The sequence below is a fragment of the Asterias amurensis genome, chromosome 11, assembly GCF_032118995.1.
Source record: "Asterias amurensis chromosome 11, ASM3211899v1".
NCBI classification, from domain to species: domain Eukaryota; kingdom Metazoa; phylum Echinodermata; class Asteroidea; order Forcipulatida; family Asteriidae; genus Asterias; species Asterias amurensis.
The window spans coordinates 985411-1003343 of NC_092658.1; the positions used below are offsets into that span (position 1 = coordinate 985411).

Sequence of the window (17933 nt, forward strand, 5' to 3'; positions counted from 1 at the left end):
GTGTTGAAATGAAAATGACATGGTCTGATATCTCACCTTCGTTGCAGTCTGCTCCAGTCATTCCACTTTGACAGGTACATGTATAAGATCCTTGGTTATTGGTGCATATCTGGTTGGTTTTACAAGGATTTACATTCGCTATGCATTCATTGATATCTAAAAGACACACAAAATAATCAAACATTTCATTTAATGCAACCAAGTGGCCCTGTGAATGTTTTTATTTTTTAGTTTGAAAGACTGAGAACAATTAGAGGCATGTTGGGAGTGGAATCTAAACCTATGACCTTTAAAAACGATTTACGTGCATCATTGTACATACATTGCATACTAAAACATGATTTATTTTCTTCTAATTTATTGGTATATATACAAAAACAAAATGACCAGCAGCAGTAGCTGAAAGGGCCACTTAAAAATGGTAAAAATATAAGTTCATCAACAAACAATCACATTATTGAAAGAGTACAAAAGTACCAAAAGTTATTGTCTTTTTATCATGTTGTCTTGTTATCATGTTTTGAAGTTCTTGTTGTTTGATATGTAGTATCACTTTTGTTCATTGTCTTTTAATTACCCTCTTGTATCCTCAATTCTAACAGTATATGTGTTAATGTTCCCTGAAGATATTTTTACTTTGTTTTCACTGATGATGAATATACGGAGTCTTAGAGCTCCACTCAAAAGAAAAACAAAAAACCTTCATAAAAATATAACTTTTGAGCAATTGTGGAATGAAAGATTACAAAACTCACTGGTACAATGGTAAAATGAAGGACATGCAAAAATACAAACGATCACAAGACAAAAAGGGATAGAAGTGAAAAAAGGGACAAGAAAAACAAAACCAGTAACAAAACTATGACAATATGTTGGCAAGTTGTGGAATGGTAAATATCCTGTATCTCTATATTTTGCATTTAAATGATTTTAAACCAGACATGTTAAACAAGACCCTAGAATTAGTGCTAGATTTGGAAGGTTACATACAAATACAAAATACAGTGCATGAAAATGCAATCTTAGATGTTTATTCTCAAAGATTCTGATGTAGGTGTCATCATGGGGACATTATAGTACTCCATACTTAGATTATACACCTTGTGATTGGTTTAAAGTGCATCAAATGTTAATATGTAAAAACTGTCTGTACAGCGTTTTGAGATTTTTAATGCAAAACATTCTACCCTCCTTGGTCTGTGCATAGAGAAAGGATGTCTGTGTTTTGAACTGTGGCAGACAGGAGTACGGACTGCTAATTGAATAATTACCATTTTCACAGAAGACACCTGTGAATCCAGGCAGACACAAGCATGAAGCGGTACCTCCACTGGTTATACAGGTAGCCAAGTTACTGCAGCTGTTGACAGTACATGCCACTAAAACAAAACAAATAATCGGGGGAAAGTTGGGAGGGATTCTTTATACACGTACCCGTTCATTCTGTTCACAAAATACTGCTAACATTATTTACAGGTACTGGACAAACTTGTACTCAATTGGTCATCGATAGCGCTTAAAGAACATTGATGCTGCTCCTTATGCGCTAAAAAAAAATGTTGTCTATTATGTTATTATTATTAAATTATTATTACTATCGAAGTTGCAAGAGAATAATGAAAGAAAAAACACAATAGCTGCATAAACTTGCGTGCTTTCAGATGCCTGAGAAAAGTTTCAGGCACTTATTTTTTTGTTAGTGAGAAATTACCTCTTTCTAAAAAACTACTTTACTTCAGAGGGAGTCGTTTCTCAGGTTTTTTTTTACTCCAGATACTTTTTGACTGCTTGTTCATCTGTATTGTAATTCAGCCTGTTAGGCTCAATGCTATACGCAGATTTTAATAAACCCATAACATCAATAACACATAATAATAGTTACAGTCATTAGAGATGTTAGAGATATTGCTAACTTCAACAAATTGTTTGATTGGTTCCAGCCCTTTATTAGTGGTGAGAGATGTAGTACTCCATTTTGTGTCCACCATTTTATTTTTATTTTTAAAAGTTCTGCTCTCAACATTCCTGATTGTCTTCATCACTCAAGTAATCTTTTTAAAATTGTATTTACCATAATATGGTATTTTAGTGTAACCAAACTCCCGAGGTCTTTGACTTTTTACTTGATGATTACGATCCTATAAGCTAAAGTAGTAGTCCAGTCTAATTTCTATACCATCCACCCTGGTAATAGTTAAAAAGCAGGACAGTTCTTTTCAGAACTGAGAAGTCTCCCGAACCTCCGATTATCTACTCCACGACAGTAGAATAAAGCTAGACAGTTCCCTAAGAACAACTCTACCTGGCAAGTAGATACACACATGGTGTTACCGCAAACCAAATATACATTGATACCTCACCATGCAATGCCTCAAATCCATATTTACTTGATGATGTTTTCTATAAAATGAACCAATATTGAACTGAATACATTGATTGACTTACCATATTGGCAGTTGATGCCAGTGAACTGACCGACACATGTACATGTATAAGACTCAGCAGTGTCTGTGCACACAGCACCATTTTGACATGGATTGCTTACGATACATTCATTGACATCTAAGCAGATTAGTCCAGTGTATCCCAGAGGACAACTACACAGAAAGGTTTTAGCGCCTGTCTGTTGGCAAACACCATTGTTATGACATGGGTTGTCCGAACAAAGATCAACTGTAGAGAAAATGTAAAGAATGAATCGATGAAATATTACAGTTAATAATTGTAGTTCAAATTTACTTTGGCTTGCTGTGACTTTTAAAAATTTGCTAATTAACCAATAATTAAAAATACTTGGCGTCCAGAAGGACATTAGACCTTTATCATGGGTCGACAATCTTGTCTTTTCTCCCATTCAAATCAATGTCACCAAACTGAGGTTGGAAGGCAAAATAGTCTGGTTCCTTTTTGACAAAATGAATGTCAGCATTCATTACTGTAATCGGATTCAGGGAACATGACCAACATTGTTGGCAGCATGATAAAGGTCTATTGGGGTAATAAAGAAAATCACTTGGTTGTAAAGATCACTTGGTGTTAAGAACAATACTTGGTGTTAGGAATAATAGATGGTTAGCAATGCTTAGTGAAAAGAACAATTTGGTGTAAAGAACTTAACTTGGTGTTAAGAAGACAACTTGGTGTATAGCACAACACTCAGTGCAAAGTTTGGTACAAACAATTATTTTGGACAATGTTTCTCAATTCACAGGTTCTATTTTTGCCTAAGATTTGATGGCAATGCTTGTGAATCACGTTATAAAACTCCAGCATTGTGTATGAAATTTGTAAATGTTTACTATTATTAAAACATTATTTCCTTGTGCTTAAATTTTCTTTGTTGATCTGTTTATCGTTTCCTAAGTTTGCCTAAGCCCTGTCTTGTCTGCTGTTTTCTACTAGTTATTATTAACGGATTCAGTCATTTACTTTATTTATTTCAATAATCTATCTGATGTAAATTTATCTTATTGTTTGTTCCTTGTTTATCATCCTGTGGATTTCAATAGTGAAACACTGATGCCAGGGGAATAGCAAGCATTCATTAATATCAAATTAGAAAATGATATGATACAATAAATTTAAGATATTACAGAGAATGTAAAAAGATTAATTGGCAGTGAGGCAAGGTTGATGAAATCAACAAATTTCAGTAAAAACTCCAAGGACAATTTAGACCAACAACGTTAGCCAAAAGAAAAGATGAATAGAGAAAAATATTAAATATTGTACTTTTAATACATAGGCCTAAAAATACAGTAAAAAAAAAAAAAAAATACAAACCCTACATGTACCATACATCAATTAAATATTTGCCTTTTGGTGTTTTTTGTTGTGAATTTTGTTTATATTTTCATAAAAAGTATGGAAATTAATATAGCATTTGGGGAATAGAAATACTATTATACTATTATACTTTTAATACATAGGCCTAAAACAATAAATATTGTACTTTTAATACATAGGCCTAAAAATACAGTAAAAAAAAAAAAAAAATACAAACCCTACATGTACCATACATCAATTAAAAATTTGCCTTTTGGTGTTTTTTGTTGTGAATTTTGTTTATATTTTCATAAAAAGTATGGAAGTTAATATAGCATTTGGGGAATAGAAATACTTTATTCTCACAAACACTGGAAAAACAAAATATCCACAAAATGTTAAATAGGGTGTCAAGAAATGAGGTAGTGTTATGTGCAAATAACTCATATAATAACAGAAGGAAACACAGCAAAGCTCGACACTCGATTGTAAATCACACTGACTCACTAAGCGTTTGGCAGGTCAAACCACTAGCATGTACAGGACACACACATGTTGCATTGCCGTTTAGACCCACGCATGTCCCACCATTTAAGCAGGGATCATTCTCACATGGATTGATTACTGATGTCGCATGCATGCCACAACATTAAAAGCATCGAGAAGAGAGAGGACAAAATAATAATCAAATAAACAGGTTTCATTCTTGACAAGGTACAGTGGCATTAAGAGGACTCTTATCAAAAGTTTGGGTTTAAACAAAGAAAAATTGACAATGTACAGCTGAAACTATAAATACTTAAAAGTGAACTTGCAGGTACAACCATGTATAATATCTCTTTCGACAAAGGGTTAGTCTTGACATTTCGAACAGTGTACTCTGCTCGTCTTCAGGAGAAATGCTTCAAACACCATTTAATGTACAACGCATAAGGAGGACTCTTATCAAAGTTTGGGTTTCGAACAAACAAAAATTGACTGGAGCAGGACTTGCACCAACGTCCTCCAGATTAACGTACCGGCATCTTTCAACTGAGCTATCCAGCCCAACGTGTAAAGGGGTGCCCTTCATTCTTAATAATCAGAACCAAATCCTAGAAACAGACTTTCATTGATTGTGAGGTGTCAGTGTGGTAAATTGACATTCATCAATTCATAAAAAAAAAATTAATGGCCTGACGTTTCGACCCTAGCAGGGTCTTTCTCAAAAGGCTGACCAGTTCATCGATACACACAGTCTTAAAGAGGAAGGGGTGGGGGGGGGGGGTTCAAGCAGCCTGGGTAATCTAGTTCTTTACCTTGAGTCTGGCATCGGTCTCCTTGATATGATTGTGTACACTGACACACAAATGTGTTGGACACCAGATCATCGATGCATGTACCCTGGTTCTGGCATGGGCTACTAACACATGGAACTAGAAGAGTGGACAAAGCATAACTACAATAGTACAACAACTACAGTATAGAAGACACTACCACATCAAGAGTCATGCAGCAAATGGCAATAGATCCTTTGCATGTATGCCTGTTTACAAGTCAATCAATGAGAAATCTTCCTTTGACCTCAGTGAGGGCGCTGTTTGCGTTTGTGATGTCATATGTATAATAATAATAATAATGAACCATTTTTGTAGAGCGCATATCACAATCACAGAGAAGTCCCTATGCGCTTTGAGAAGAAAACAAAAGAGAAGTAAAAGTTAATAGAGATGTGAAGTATAAGGAGGTCTGGTTCATAATTTCCAGGAATGTGAATGCGAATGTGAAGCAGATTTTGACGTCTCATGGCTGTTATTGCAGTGAATGTTTTGCAGCAGTTGAACACAACTCAACTGTTGCAAATTATTAGTTGTGAAGTTGTGATGTCAAAAATTGTATCCCATTCGCTGGAAGTATTTTGTACCGAGCTTTAGGCAGAAACGCAAAATTAAACAAGCGTTAACGGGAGGTAATTTAAGGTTGAATTTTGGATAACCCTGGGAAAACATCAACAAACCTCAACTTTAACCTAGAGTTACTGCCTGGTTTGTTTTGTATTCCTCCCTTATAAAATGCTAATGCTCAGAGTAGTATAAACATTTCAAAATGAAAAGATATGCGTGCCCAACACATAGAGTATCTAAGTCTAACAAAGATCTTAGTTTCATGCAATGCAAATTGAAAACACTTTCAAGTAAATTGACAAGTTTATTTGAACTTAGTTCCTGCAGTCAGCGTCCACATTGTCTACGTTCTGTTATGAAGAAAGTGAAGCAAAATTTGGTTCTGCTGAATAATCTAAAACATTACTCACCAAAAAATTCACATCTTGATCCAAAGAACTGGCTGTTACACTGACAGTTAAAACTAGATGTTGTGTCAATACAGGGCTGGTTGTTAAAGCAAGGGTTGCTTGCACATGGTCCTGTAGTAACAAACCATATAAAACAACTATTAAATCATTGCAGACCCCGCTGCTAAAACATAAGATTCTAACTGCCTCTAGCTACCGGGCAATCTCGGTGGTCTGGTTGGTATGACACTGCTCTAGAATGGCAAAGGTCGAGGGTTTGAATCCCATCCGAGTAATAAGCCTGTGATTTTTTTTCACAGAACTCAGAAATGTGCTGAGTGTACAGTTGCTATCACACATCGTTTATGGGTATACAACATGGTTGCCGAACTCACACTCTGCTGGTCATGTACACCAGAGCTTGAGTCCAGTTCCCTTAAAAATGCTAAACCATAGCACCCCATGATGGTTAATGATTGTTAAAATTGTCAATTAATTTCCTGGCTTTTTTTTTTCTCTTATTCAGAATCTATACACCTGTATAAATTAGTTGAAAAAAAAAATGCATGAATTTTTGAAAATATCATTCACCGTTCCGCGCTTCTTGACCTGGAAAATTCTTCTAAATAGAAAGATTGTTGACTTACGTTGAAGACACTGCTGACCGCTGTAAGGTGCTACACAACTGCATGAATAAGAACTGCCAATGATGTTACAAGTACCTCCATTATTACATGGGTTATTACTACATGGCGTGGCTGAGGAGAAGACATGAATAAACAATAAGTCTCATGAATATTTATATTTAAATAGAACAAGCCATTTGAATGTTAAATTTGAGTATTGTCTGGTCCAATGACGTGCTTGATCACAAGTTACCACCTAAATTTGAATTCACCAGACTATAGAGACAGTTGCTATATCACATGATTAGGCGTAAGCTTTTGCTTAGTTAGTAAGACACTTTGAACACCCATGCACGATTCTGAATGAATGTGTACGGCACAATGGTACCAGGGTTTGCCCATCTGGAGGTTGCGCTATGCAAAGGCTTGCCCCAAACCGTTTGACAAAGCAACTGTCTCTATAGTCTGAGGGTTTCAATTGTAAGCAATATATTTTGACCAAGCAAGTCATTGTACAAGACATTATTCAAATCTAACCCGCAAATGGCTTATCGGAACCGCTACTGTATCATAGGTTATAACACCATGGGTCAGCTGATGGAGTACACTAATGAATATGTATTTATTCAAATAGATAGATGGGAACCGTTATTAAAACGTGTTGGTTATTAAAACGTGTTAGTTATCACACCATGGGTCAGCTGATGAATAAACCGAATCGATGTGTGGTGAAGAGGTTTCAACTAGTGGTTTAAACCCAATGAGGCCTGGTTCTTGATAATTTTACCGAGACGAAGAACTGTCTGAGGTATTTATGGGTATGTATTTATTCAAATAGTTTGATGGGAACCAGTATTAAAACGTGTTAGTTATCACCATGGGTCAGCTGATACTTATGAGTATTTATACATTTAGATAGAATTGAAACGGCTACTATTATCACACCATGGGCCAGTTGATGTATAAACCTCATTAATATTTATATACGTCAATGGTGAATAGTCAATGCCAATATAGCGATATGACAAAAAAAAGGATTTAAATAGATTCAATAACATTTATTGTTATCACATAAAAAGCACACACATAAATTGACTTGGATACAAAAAGTGAGATATAGATTTAAAACCAGTCAACTATATTGAATTTAAAGTAAGAGTAAATTGCCAAACACTGAAGGGTCGAACCAAGCTTTACATTTTATCAAAGTGTTAAATTCATCAGAAGAACATGTGATCTTAAAAATCAAACTTACAAATTTCTTGACAGCGGACACCAGCATACGGTGATGGGCATAAACAGGTATAACCAGCAGAATGGGTTACACATGTACCACCATTCACACAAGGGCTTGAAGCACACACTGTCGCTGTGGAAACAAGTTGACAACATTTAAGGTGTTTTAAGTAGAAATCAATATTTTTAATTGATGGACAAAAAATCTAGAAAGGAATGGGGTGTTATGTTTTGGCATTGGCGTGGGCAGGTGGTTTGTATCCTCAATTTAATTTACTGGTACTTTATTTCCAGTCCATACACAAGATAAACAATGGAACATAAACAAAGTAATAACAACAAAAGGCAAAGAGTAAGTAAATAAATGTATACAAAATCGTGGCCTTCATCCTTTAGGACCCTGGTTTGAATCACAACGGGAGCCGTAAGTTGGGTTTTCAGTCCCTACCTGACTGCGTAGGTTGTCCTTAGAATAATTCTCTGGGGTTTTCCTCCCACATCTAAAACTGACACTCCCTTCTTTGTTTTCTCTCCATTTGGTTTTTAGTACAGTGATTAAATTTTCTCTTCTGAGAGTTCTTGGTTTCAAGACCAGAATAAATGAAATGCAATGGTAATGTGATATCTACTTACACGAGTCAGTTTGGCAGTTTGTACCAACAAATGGCGTTACACAAGCACATCGGTAGGTGAAGTCTGCTAGAACGCGGCAACTTCCACCATTTTGACATGGATCACTACGGCAAGGAAACTGGGAACCAGCTGAAATAGGAAAGAATTATACATCAAAATATGAATAACAGCTTCAAGAACAAAATTCAATGCCTTTAACATAACTAAAGGGAGTTAAACAAATCAGTATTTACCATAGCACGAGTCTTGGGCTTCAAAACTGAAACCTCGTTGTTGTTTTGCTCCGTCTGTCTTAAATGTTACCCACATTGAGCTGCTTGAAGTGGTGATGATAGCAGGCAAAGTGTCTCCAGAGAAACTGTTGATCCGCGATACATCTTGAAATTAAGAAAGTTATAATTGACTGTTATAAGACTAGGCAGACGGCAGTGCTGACGGGTAACCTCTAGGGCTAGGTTATGGCTAACATACAGGGCTAGGTACTCCAGGGTAGGTAATGGGTAACTTCCAGGGCTAGATATGGGTGACATCCAGGGCTAGGGATGGGTAATTCCTCTAGAACTATAGGTTAAATGAGTGACCTCCATGGCTAGTGGATGACATCCAGGGCTAGGAATGGGTGAAATAAAGGGGATGTACATGTACTATGGGCCTAGGTTATGGGCGACATCCAGGGCTAATTACGGGTAACCTCTAGGGTTAGGTCATGGGTAACATCCAGGGCTAGTCACAGGGCTAGGTAATGGGTGACCTCTAGGGCTAGTGGGTGACCTCCAGGGCTAGGTTAGTGGTAACCTCTAGGGCTAAATTACAGGTAACCCCTAGGGCTTTATGGGTAACCCCTAGGGGTAATACAAGGTAAAAAAGCAAGTCTGTTCAATACATCTAAGATTATCTCACCTACAAGGTTTCCATTACCAACACTAACAACGTCATGGATTGCTTCTGTGGAGTAGTCCAAGAAGATGAGTCGAATGGGATTACCAGAGTCTGTCGTAAACTTCCAAATACAGTTCTCATTGGGTCCATAATTACTAGGGTAGTTTGGTGATGTCACTGAGATGACGTCACATGAAAAGATGTTGTAATTCAACTGGCATCCAATTGCTGTTAGAATAAATAATACAAACAAGATATTACGGAACAATTTTGAAGATATCTGATACAAACCACTTTCCTGTTGGCTCAGTAAGAGCCAAGGACTATTTTAATTGATAAGAATAATAATCATACTAATAATAGTAACAATAATGGTGGCTTCTTATATAGCGGGCGTACCCGCTTAAACATTAAGTATTTTCCTGAAAGGTATGTGGGACTTCGTTTGAATTATGCTTACTCCTTTCATGCATTTAATAATGGTTACAAACACTTTTCATATTCCAACTCGCCCAATCCAAGGCAACGTGTACCTTTAAGCTTTGACAAAAATTTCTACAAACCAAATGATGAAAATCATTCCAAAAATCATATCTTAGACCTTTGGTTGAGTAACCCTGAAATTTGGACCTACCTAATTCACAATTGGTACCAGCGTAGCCATCGGTGCAGACACAGTCGTAACGATTAACTCCTTCTTCACAACGCCCTCCATTCTGACATGGTCCAGAGAGACACTCCAGAGTAGCTGTCAAGGTTTAATCATTTGTTGGTTATTAAGTTTTTTTGTATGCCAGTCGCCAGACACACAAGCCTGAATGCCACTTCAAGGTGTCGGCTACAGTTAACAATTTTCCAGGGGTCGTTGCCACCTACTCCTGGGCTGAAATCTCAGTATTCAAGGATTTTGTTGGCTATAGACACATTGCATATGACGTCACACTCTCAAAAAGAGGGCTGATCATTGAAAAAAGCTGTTCTCTGTGTATAAAAACATGCGCGCGACCTCAGCAACCCTGCAGCGTTTCGCGTTATGCAAGGGGGAGCTATTGATTTCTTACACAAAACAGAACGCGCCTCCGAACAACGTGCATATGTTGAGGTGTCAACTCTCTTTTGTGCATGTTTGACAGGATAGGCACATGTGAGTAAGCTGCGCCCATTTCAAGGGGTCAATTATCCATACTTACTAGTCTGGCATGTGATCCCAGAATAGCCTGGCTGGCAATTACAGCTGAATCTATTCTGTAAGTTCACGCAAACAGCGCCATTTTGACATGGATTACTGTTGCATTCATTCACATCTAAGAGCAAACAAAAACACAAAACACAGTTTAATTCAAAAAGAAAAGAGAGAGGAAAAAAGGTTGTTTCAGTTTACTCTTGTGATGGTCCCAGCCCACAAGCTTTTGCTTTTAATGGGTCATGCCTCCATACAGTTTCAGTTTTGTAAAATCAAATTGTTTCTATGTATTTGTATATGTTTGTATGGAAATAAATGTTTGATTGAATGATAAATAATATATAAAAAAACCTAATAGCTATTCAGCTCACCGCCTCACGTCTGCTTTATATAAAGAGTTTGAGGCAGAGTCTCAAAGCCTACCAATGGCCTCCTACATCCTACAGGAGAAGAGAAACCAAAGTGATGGAGACAACAGCTACAGATTGAAGAATAGGTGAGTCTTAAGACTCTAGTAATATGTAAAATATAAGCATTGACAAAATTCTCTGTCTCAGCCTATGTCCTGCACTGTGCAACTTTATCTTTTTGTATCCATCTTGCTTTTTTCTTCCTTTCAAATCACTCACCCAAACTGAGGCTGGAGGTGAATATAGTCAGGTTCCTTTCTGATTCAGTATTCATGATTGCTGTTGTAAGCAGGGTACAAGACAAATATGATTTGATTATGGTACGTACCTAAGCCACAGTTAACTCCAGTCTGACCAGCATTACAGTAACATCTGTAGCCATTGGTCAAATCTTGACAAACACCATTGTTCAGACATGGGTTGGAGGCACACTCATCCACAACTGTAACAAGAAATCAAGTTTAAAGGATAAGAATAAGAAAACTATACCTTCCTTTTGGAGATTATAATAATAATAATAATAATAATAATAATAATAGTAATAATAATAATAATAATAATAATATAATGCATGATGGAAATATTACAGTAACGGTTGCGGTAACACAATGTATTGATACTCTGTAAATGAGTTGGGGCGGTTATGAAAAGAACCGCTGTGTTCAACTAGGTGTTTTGATCAGATACTCTGATCGTCTTCTGGAGTTGAAACTACTGGTTCTTTTCAGAACCGCCCCAACTTATTAAGAGGCTTCTAACCAAAGTGTTTTATTGCCATTCATTTTAAAGGCAGTGGACACTATTGGTAATTGTCAAAGACTAATCTTCACAGTCGGTGTATCTCAACATATGCATAAAATAACAAACCTGTGAAAATTTGAGCTCAATCGGTCGTCAAATTTGCGAGATAATAATGAAAGAAAAAACACCCTTGTCACACGAAGTTGTGTGCTGTGTGATGCTTGATTTCGAGACCTCAAATTCTAAACTTGAATTCTCAAAAACTCTGCGCCTCAGAGGGAGCTGTTTCTCACAATGTTTTATACTATCCATCTCTCCCCATTACACGCAATCATAAAGGTTTTATGATAATAAATATTTTGAGTAATACCTAATAGTGTCCACTGCCTTTAAGAGCAAACTCCAAATGTACCTTTAAGAAAAGCTTATTTAAAGAAATGTAGAAAGTTACCTGTTCTGCAGTCAATGCCACTGAAGCCTGAAGCACACTGGCAGGCAAAGCTAGCAACAAAGTCATAACAAGTGGCACCATTCAGACAAGGTGAGGAGCTGCATTCATCGATATCTATATCGGAATATTGCAAGTAAATAAAAGTGAGCTGGCAATAGGATTATTCGGCAACTGTTTCTGCACACATAATAATAGTAATAGTAATATGGATTTATAATGCGCAATCATCCAGAAAACTGATCAAGGCGCCTACACAAAAACACATTATAGAATAGAAAATATAGAATAAACATAAATGAACTTAATAAAAACCTAATGAAAGACTAACTGAACAAGTGTGTTTTTAGTTCCCTCTTGAAGTTGTTGAGTGATGTTGTTTTTGCGAAGTGAAACAGGGAATTTTGGCGAAAGAACAGTCTCCGTATCGGACTGTTCTAGACCTTGGCTCTACCAGCAAGTGAGATCCTGCAGACCGTAGAGCACGACTTACTTTTGTAATACAATATTTCAAGGCAAAGGACACTGCAAACAGGGTGCACGGTATTTATTTTAAATATGCTGCACGTATACATCCATGACTTGAGATTCAACATGACGTTATGGCAAACCACACCTGACAGACTGGCTCAAGAAATCGGTGTATCTCCATATCACATACCTTAAGAAAGGAAAACTAAAACTTACAAATGGGCCCCATTTCATAAAAGAAGCTAAGCACATCAAAATGATGCTTACTCGAAAAGGTTACCAGCCAAACGGCAATGTCACATGTACAATTTGTAACTGGTATCCTGCTTATTTTCGCTAAGCAGATACATGTAAGCAAATGTTTCTGCTTTGGCAACTCCATGAAATGGGCCCAGGCCATTAAACTGTTTTTTTCAAAACTAAAACTTGACGTACCTTGCTGGCAGTTGACTCCAGCAAATCCTGGTTGACACTGACAAGAATAACCATTGGTTTGATCGATGCAGACTGCGTTATTCTGACAAGGTATACTCACACAATCATCAACATCTGAAACACAAAATCAAGTAGGGATAACAAATGAATTAACTAACAGAACTGTTAATTGTTGAATGCTGTAAAATTATTGTTGTAAAGCGTTGTGGTACCTTTTCTGTGTAAAAAAGCTATATAAATGCTTAGGTTATTATCATTATAATTAATTGAAAGCTGTCTACCTTCAAACAAACTTTTATATTTTTATATTTTTATATTATAAATTTGGTGGACATTCCAAACAATACACAAAAATAAAAAAAACATTAACAAAGTGATAATACCTCATGAAATTAATACAGGTCAATCTCTTTTTATCAAAAATCATTGATATAGTCAGTCGCTAAGTATTGTAAATGGTTTTTGAATAATTAAAGTATGTATGACCTTATTGTTAACAGTTAATTTGTTTTAATTAAAAATTCTCTTGTGGTTTCTTGTTATTTTACTGGAACGTACCCGCCTACAATACAAGCTTGTTATGTGATGAGTAAATTTCTGAGTTTTGTAGCTGACTGAAATAAGGTCAGACTGAAGGAGTTTAAGATGAAATAATAGTCAACTCACTCTGTTCACAGAGTGGTCCATTAAAACCAATCTGGCAGTTACAAGTGAAGAAGTTAACATTGTCGACACACACTCCTCCGTTGGCACAGGAACCTGGCTGACAGTCATTTATATCTAGTTGAACAAAACACACACAAGGAAATTAATAGCAAATCAAGAATGACCCAGGAATTTTTTTTTAAACAGACTGAAAAGGGTCGATTTTTGCTGAAAGCACATTTTTTATAATTTCTTTTTGTTCATGCCACATTTTGACAGGTGATGCTATTTTAAAACAAAAAACTTTTGCAAATGCAAAAAATGCACCAAAACATGTTTAATTGTTTTTATGTAATGGGTAATGGACATAAAGTTAGGACCCCAACAATGCTTCAGATTTAGTTTTTAAATGACAGCCAGTCATCTTTGCCAGTATTTTTTCATGCAACCTCAAATAGTAAAAGCTTTAACCTTTCTCAAATCTATTTCTTATTTTTTTGCCTATCACCACAAGACCGGACAATCACTTAAAGGTGACGGCTATAAATTTTGAAAAGCATGGTTTTATTTTAGAGAACTATACTCACTGATTTGACAGTTGACACCTGAATAGCCAGGAACACAGTTACACCGGTAGCCATTTGTCTGGTCCTCGCAGAACGCTCCATTCTGACATGGGGAACTTGCGCACTCATCAGTAGCTACCAACAAAAATACATAAATGATTACGCTTTATTTGATGGGCTATGTGACAATGAGTCACAAGGGGACAATTAACTTAGTGGGTTTTATACATGGCTGAAAAGAGCATACATTTTGACATATATCTTACACACTTGATGTTTGCCAAAAAATTATGACTTTTTGAAAAACAGATTACGTAGTTATCCCATACTGGGGAAACAGCCCATTTAATAAAAAACATCAACTATTGATGTCTCAGGGGCGAACAAAACGAACATGTTTTATTCACCTTTATTGATAAAAACATTTTTTTACTCAAGAAAATGTGAAAATATAGACCTTTTTTGTTTACCCTCCCATCACTCAACAGCACTGTACTTGAAAGTGGGCTGTCCGACAAGCGACTCATTTTTTGTAGAGCCAGTCACGTACATGAGTCTGAATGTTGAAGGTGAGCGTAATGTTCGTGAAAGTAAGTTAGGGCGATTGTTCTAGAAATCAAAACTAAATGACCTTGGCAGTACACTCTTGGCAGTTCCAAAGGTGCATTCTGCTGCTTGGGATCGTGCGGTTTACGTACATGCCTTTCCTGGAATCGTCTCCCTCATTAAATTTGATCAGCTGAGTCGCATAAAGTTGTCAAGAAACATCTCAAAACTGTCCTGTTCAATGCTTGATTGCTACGGACCAACTGTGCCTTTATTTATTCTTTTACTGTATAGTTTCTTGTGGAACCCAGGGTTAGAGCGCTTTATCAAAATTCCAGACTAATTCCAGAAGTTAACGTTTTGTTTTTTGTTTACAAAGTAGGATCGGATCACAGCGATACAGCAGCTCATTTGTTCCGGCTATCAACTGGTACAAATGAGTGATTAGAACGATGAGCTGTGGTGTGGCTGGATCCGATCCCTATCTACCAAAATGTCTTCTTGCTGTTTTATGTAGGGTTTATACTTTTAAAAAATCTGTGTGTTTTTTAATGTCAAATGTTTTAATTTTAATTTCTACAATTGTATTGTATAATTACCGGAATGTTTGTATAAGTGTTGTATTTGCATACAGTTCTTTGTCAAGGCCATTTTACTTTCCCCAGTGAGGAATAATAGTCTTATCTGTCTATCTGTCTATCTATCTATAAATGCTTGTTGTTATTATCATTACTACTTCCTACCTGTTGAACACAGTAGTCCTTGCCACCCCTCAGCACAGATACATGTATGTACTCCGCTATTATCTGCAATACAGGTGGCACCGTTCTGGCATGGGTTGCTGGAACACGAATCTGCCTCTGTACACAAACAACAATATTAACACTAATTAATATCAGATAACTTCCATATTGCCATCACGCAGCACTTTATCCTTTCCAGGTCCCGCTGAAAAATATTCAAAGGCGACTTGAGAACAAAATACTCAAAATCAAGCACTTCCAAGAAACAGCACTTAGTTGTCAGGTTTGAGTCTTGAGTAAAAGCCTCGAGTCTTGATCAGTGGTCAGGTTTACAGAGTGGTTTCTTGCCTTGTCTTTCAACTCAGGGACCTCTGGGTTCAAACCCCACCAGGGGCACTATGTGGATTGGGTTGTCACACCCTATATGACTGCAGGGGGTTCCACTGGAATAGATCTTTGGGGATTTCATCAAACATCTAAGACTGAAACTTCTTCACTGTCTTCTCCTCTTTTAGTTCACTGGGAGTAAAGTGATAAAGTGCACTTTTCTGTGAGTCCATGGCTTCACAACCAGAAATAATAAAGGAAATTAAATTTAAAAGTAGAGAGAACTGAAACATCAGCCTTTAAATCAACGTGATGTGATGTCTTAAACGCCCTATATGTTGAGAAATACTCACATTACAGAAGCTAACAAGATGCTTTTTTAAAGGTTTATTTCATATTTTTGAGTCTGTAGCCTAGCCAGTGAAATATGCTTGATGTAGGTGAAGAATTGCCTGCTTCTGTAAGCGCTAAGAAGAGCCATGAAAGTTGGCCCCGATTTATCAATTAACTTACCGTTTTCACACATTGGGCCATAGAATCCTGCTCGGCAAGAACACTGGAACCGACCCGGTTGGTTATAACATGGAGCGTTATTCTGGCAGGGTTGGCTGTTACATTCATCAAAATCTACACCAAGAAATCACATGAAATAGACATTAATGACAGGGAAATTCTTTGAGAGATAAAAGGTCATTATTAAGCCTTGTAAAACAGGGATGAGATTCTGAAAAATTGAAAAAGACTGAAATATTTTCGTCACGGGAAGTGAACAACACACATAACCTATATTTCCCCTGTCTATTTTGTTCACTCGATAAAACAAAATTTTGGGTTACCTGCAAGTGTTTTGATATGACTGTAATTCAAACAATTTTCAAAAGAATTAAAAAAAAAAAAAAATAGAATAGTTTTTTTTTCTTTTTGCCTATTTGCACCCTTAAAGGCAGTGGACACTATTGGTAATTGTCAAAGACCAGTCTTCTCACTTGTTGTATCTCAACATATGCATAAAATAAAAAACCTGTGAAAATTTGAGCTCAATCGGTCATCGAACTTCCGAGATAATAATGAAAGAAAAAATACCCTTGTCACACGAAGTTGTGTGCGTTTAGATAGTTGATTTCGAGACCTCAAGTTCTAAACTTGAGGTTTCGAAATCAAATTCGTGGAAAATTACTTCTCTCTCGAAAACTATGTTATTTCTTACAATGTTTTATACCATCAACCTTTCCCCATTACTGGTCACCAAGAAAGGTTTTATGCTAATAATTATTTTGAGTGATTACCAATAGTGTCCACTGCCTTTAAAGCAAAGATATGACTCGCCCATCGTTTCAAAATTCAATTTGCCAAACTCGCAGACTATAAAAAGTCTGAACAGCTGTAGGCTTCTATATTCAAGGTTTTTATTGCCATTAATTCTAAGAGTGATTACCAAACATATACCTTTTAACCCTCTGGACTGAGTGATTACCAAACATATACCTTTTAACCCTCTGGACTGAGTGATTACCAAACATATACCTTTACCCCTCTGGACTGAGTGATTACCAAACATATACCTTTTAACCCACTGGACTGAGTGATTACCAAACATATACCTTTTAACCCTCTGGACTGAGTGATTACCAAACATATACCTTTTAACCCTCTGGACTGAGTGATTACCAAACATATACCTTTTAGTCTCTGGACTGAGTGATTACCAAACATATACCTTTTAACCCTCTGGACTGAGTGATTACCAAACATATACCTTTTAACCCTCTGGATTGAGTGATTACCAAACATATACCTTTTAACCCTCTGGATTGAGTGATTACCAAACATATACCTTTTAACCCTCTGGACTGAGTGATTACCAAACATACACCTTTTAACCCTGTGGACTGAGTGATTACCAAACATATACCTTTTAACCCTCTGGACTGAGTGATTACCAAACATATACCTTTTAACCCTCTGGACTGAGTGATTACCAAACATATACCTTTTAACCCTCTGGAT

At 36.6% G+C, this 17933-nt stretch overlaps 1 protein-coding gene across 5 annotated transcripts in view; it reads right to left on the reverse strand.

Moving 5' to 3' along the window:
- Window positions 1–17933, reverse strand: part of LOC139943876 (uncharacterized) — a 54274-nt gene that overhangs the window by 7154 nt on the left and 29187 nt on the right. For 4 of the 5 annotated variants that reach the window (XM_071940748.1, XM_071940749.1, XM_071940747.1 and 1 more), the window contains exons 28-47: window positions 16440–16553; window positions 15600–15716; window positions 14332–14445; window positions 13766–13879; window positions 13100–13213; window positions 12197–12310; window positions 11333–11446; window positions 10602–10715; window positions 10046–10159; window positions 9433–9639; window positions 8766–8909; window positions 8533–8661; window positions 7919–8032; window positions 6685–6795; window positions 6059–6169; window positions 5064–5180; window positions 4273–4389; window positions 2446–2673; window positions 1272–1379; window positions 37–156 (exon numbers count right to left, since the gene is read on the reverse strand). In XM_071940748.1, coding sequence (XP_071796849.1) covers window positions 37–156; window positions 1272–1379; window positions 2446–2673; window positions 4273–4389; window positions 5064–5180; window positions 6059–6169; window positions 6685–6795; window positions 7919–8032; window positions 8533–8661; window positions 8766–8909; window positions 9433–9639; window positions 10046–10159; window positions 10602–10715; window positions 11333–11446; window positions 12197–12310; window positions 13100–13213; window positions 13766–13879; window positions 14332–14445; window positions 15600–15716; window positions 16440–16553 — 2535 coding nt within the window. The remainder of the gene's footprint in view (window positions 1–36; window positions 157–1271; window positions 1380–2445; window positions 2674–4272; window positions 4390–5063; window positions 5181–6058; window positions 6170–6684; window positions 6796–7918; window positions 8033–8532; window positions 8662–8765; window positions 8910–9432; window positions 9640–10045; window positions 10160–10601; window positions 10716–11332; window positions 11447–12196; window positions 12311–13099; window positions 13214–13765; window positions 13880–14331; window positions 14446–15599; window positions 15717–16439; window positions 16554–17933) is intronic. The other variant, XM_071940751.1, reaches the window with a different exon arrangement.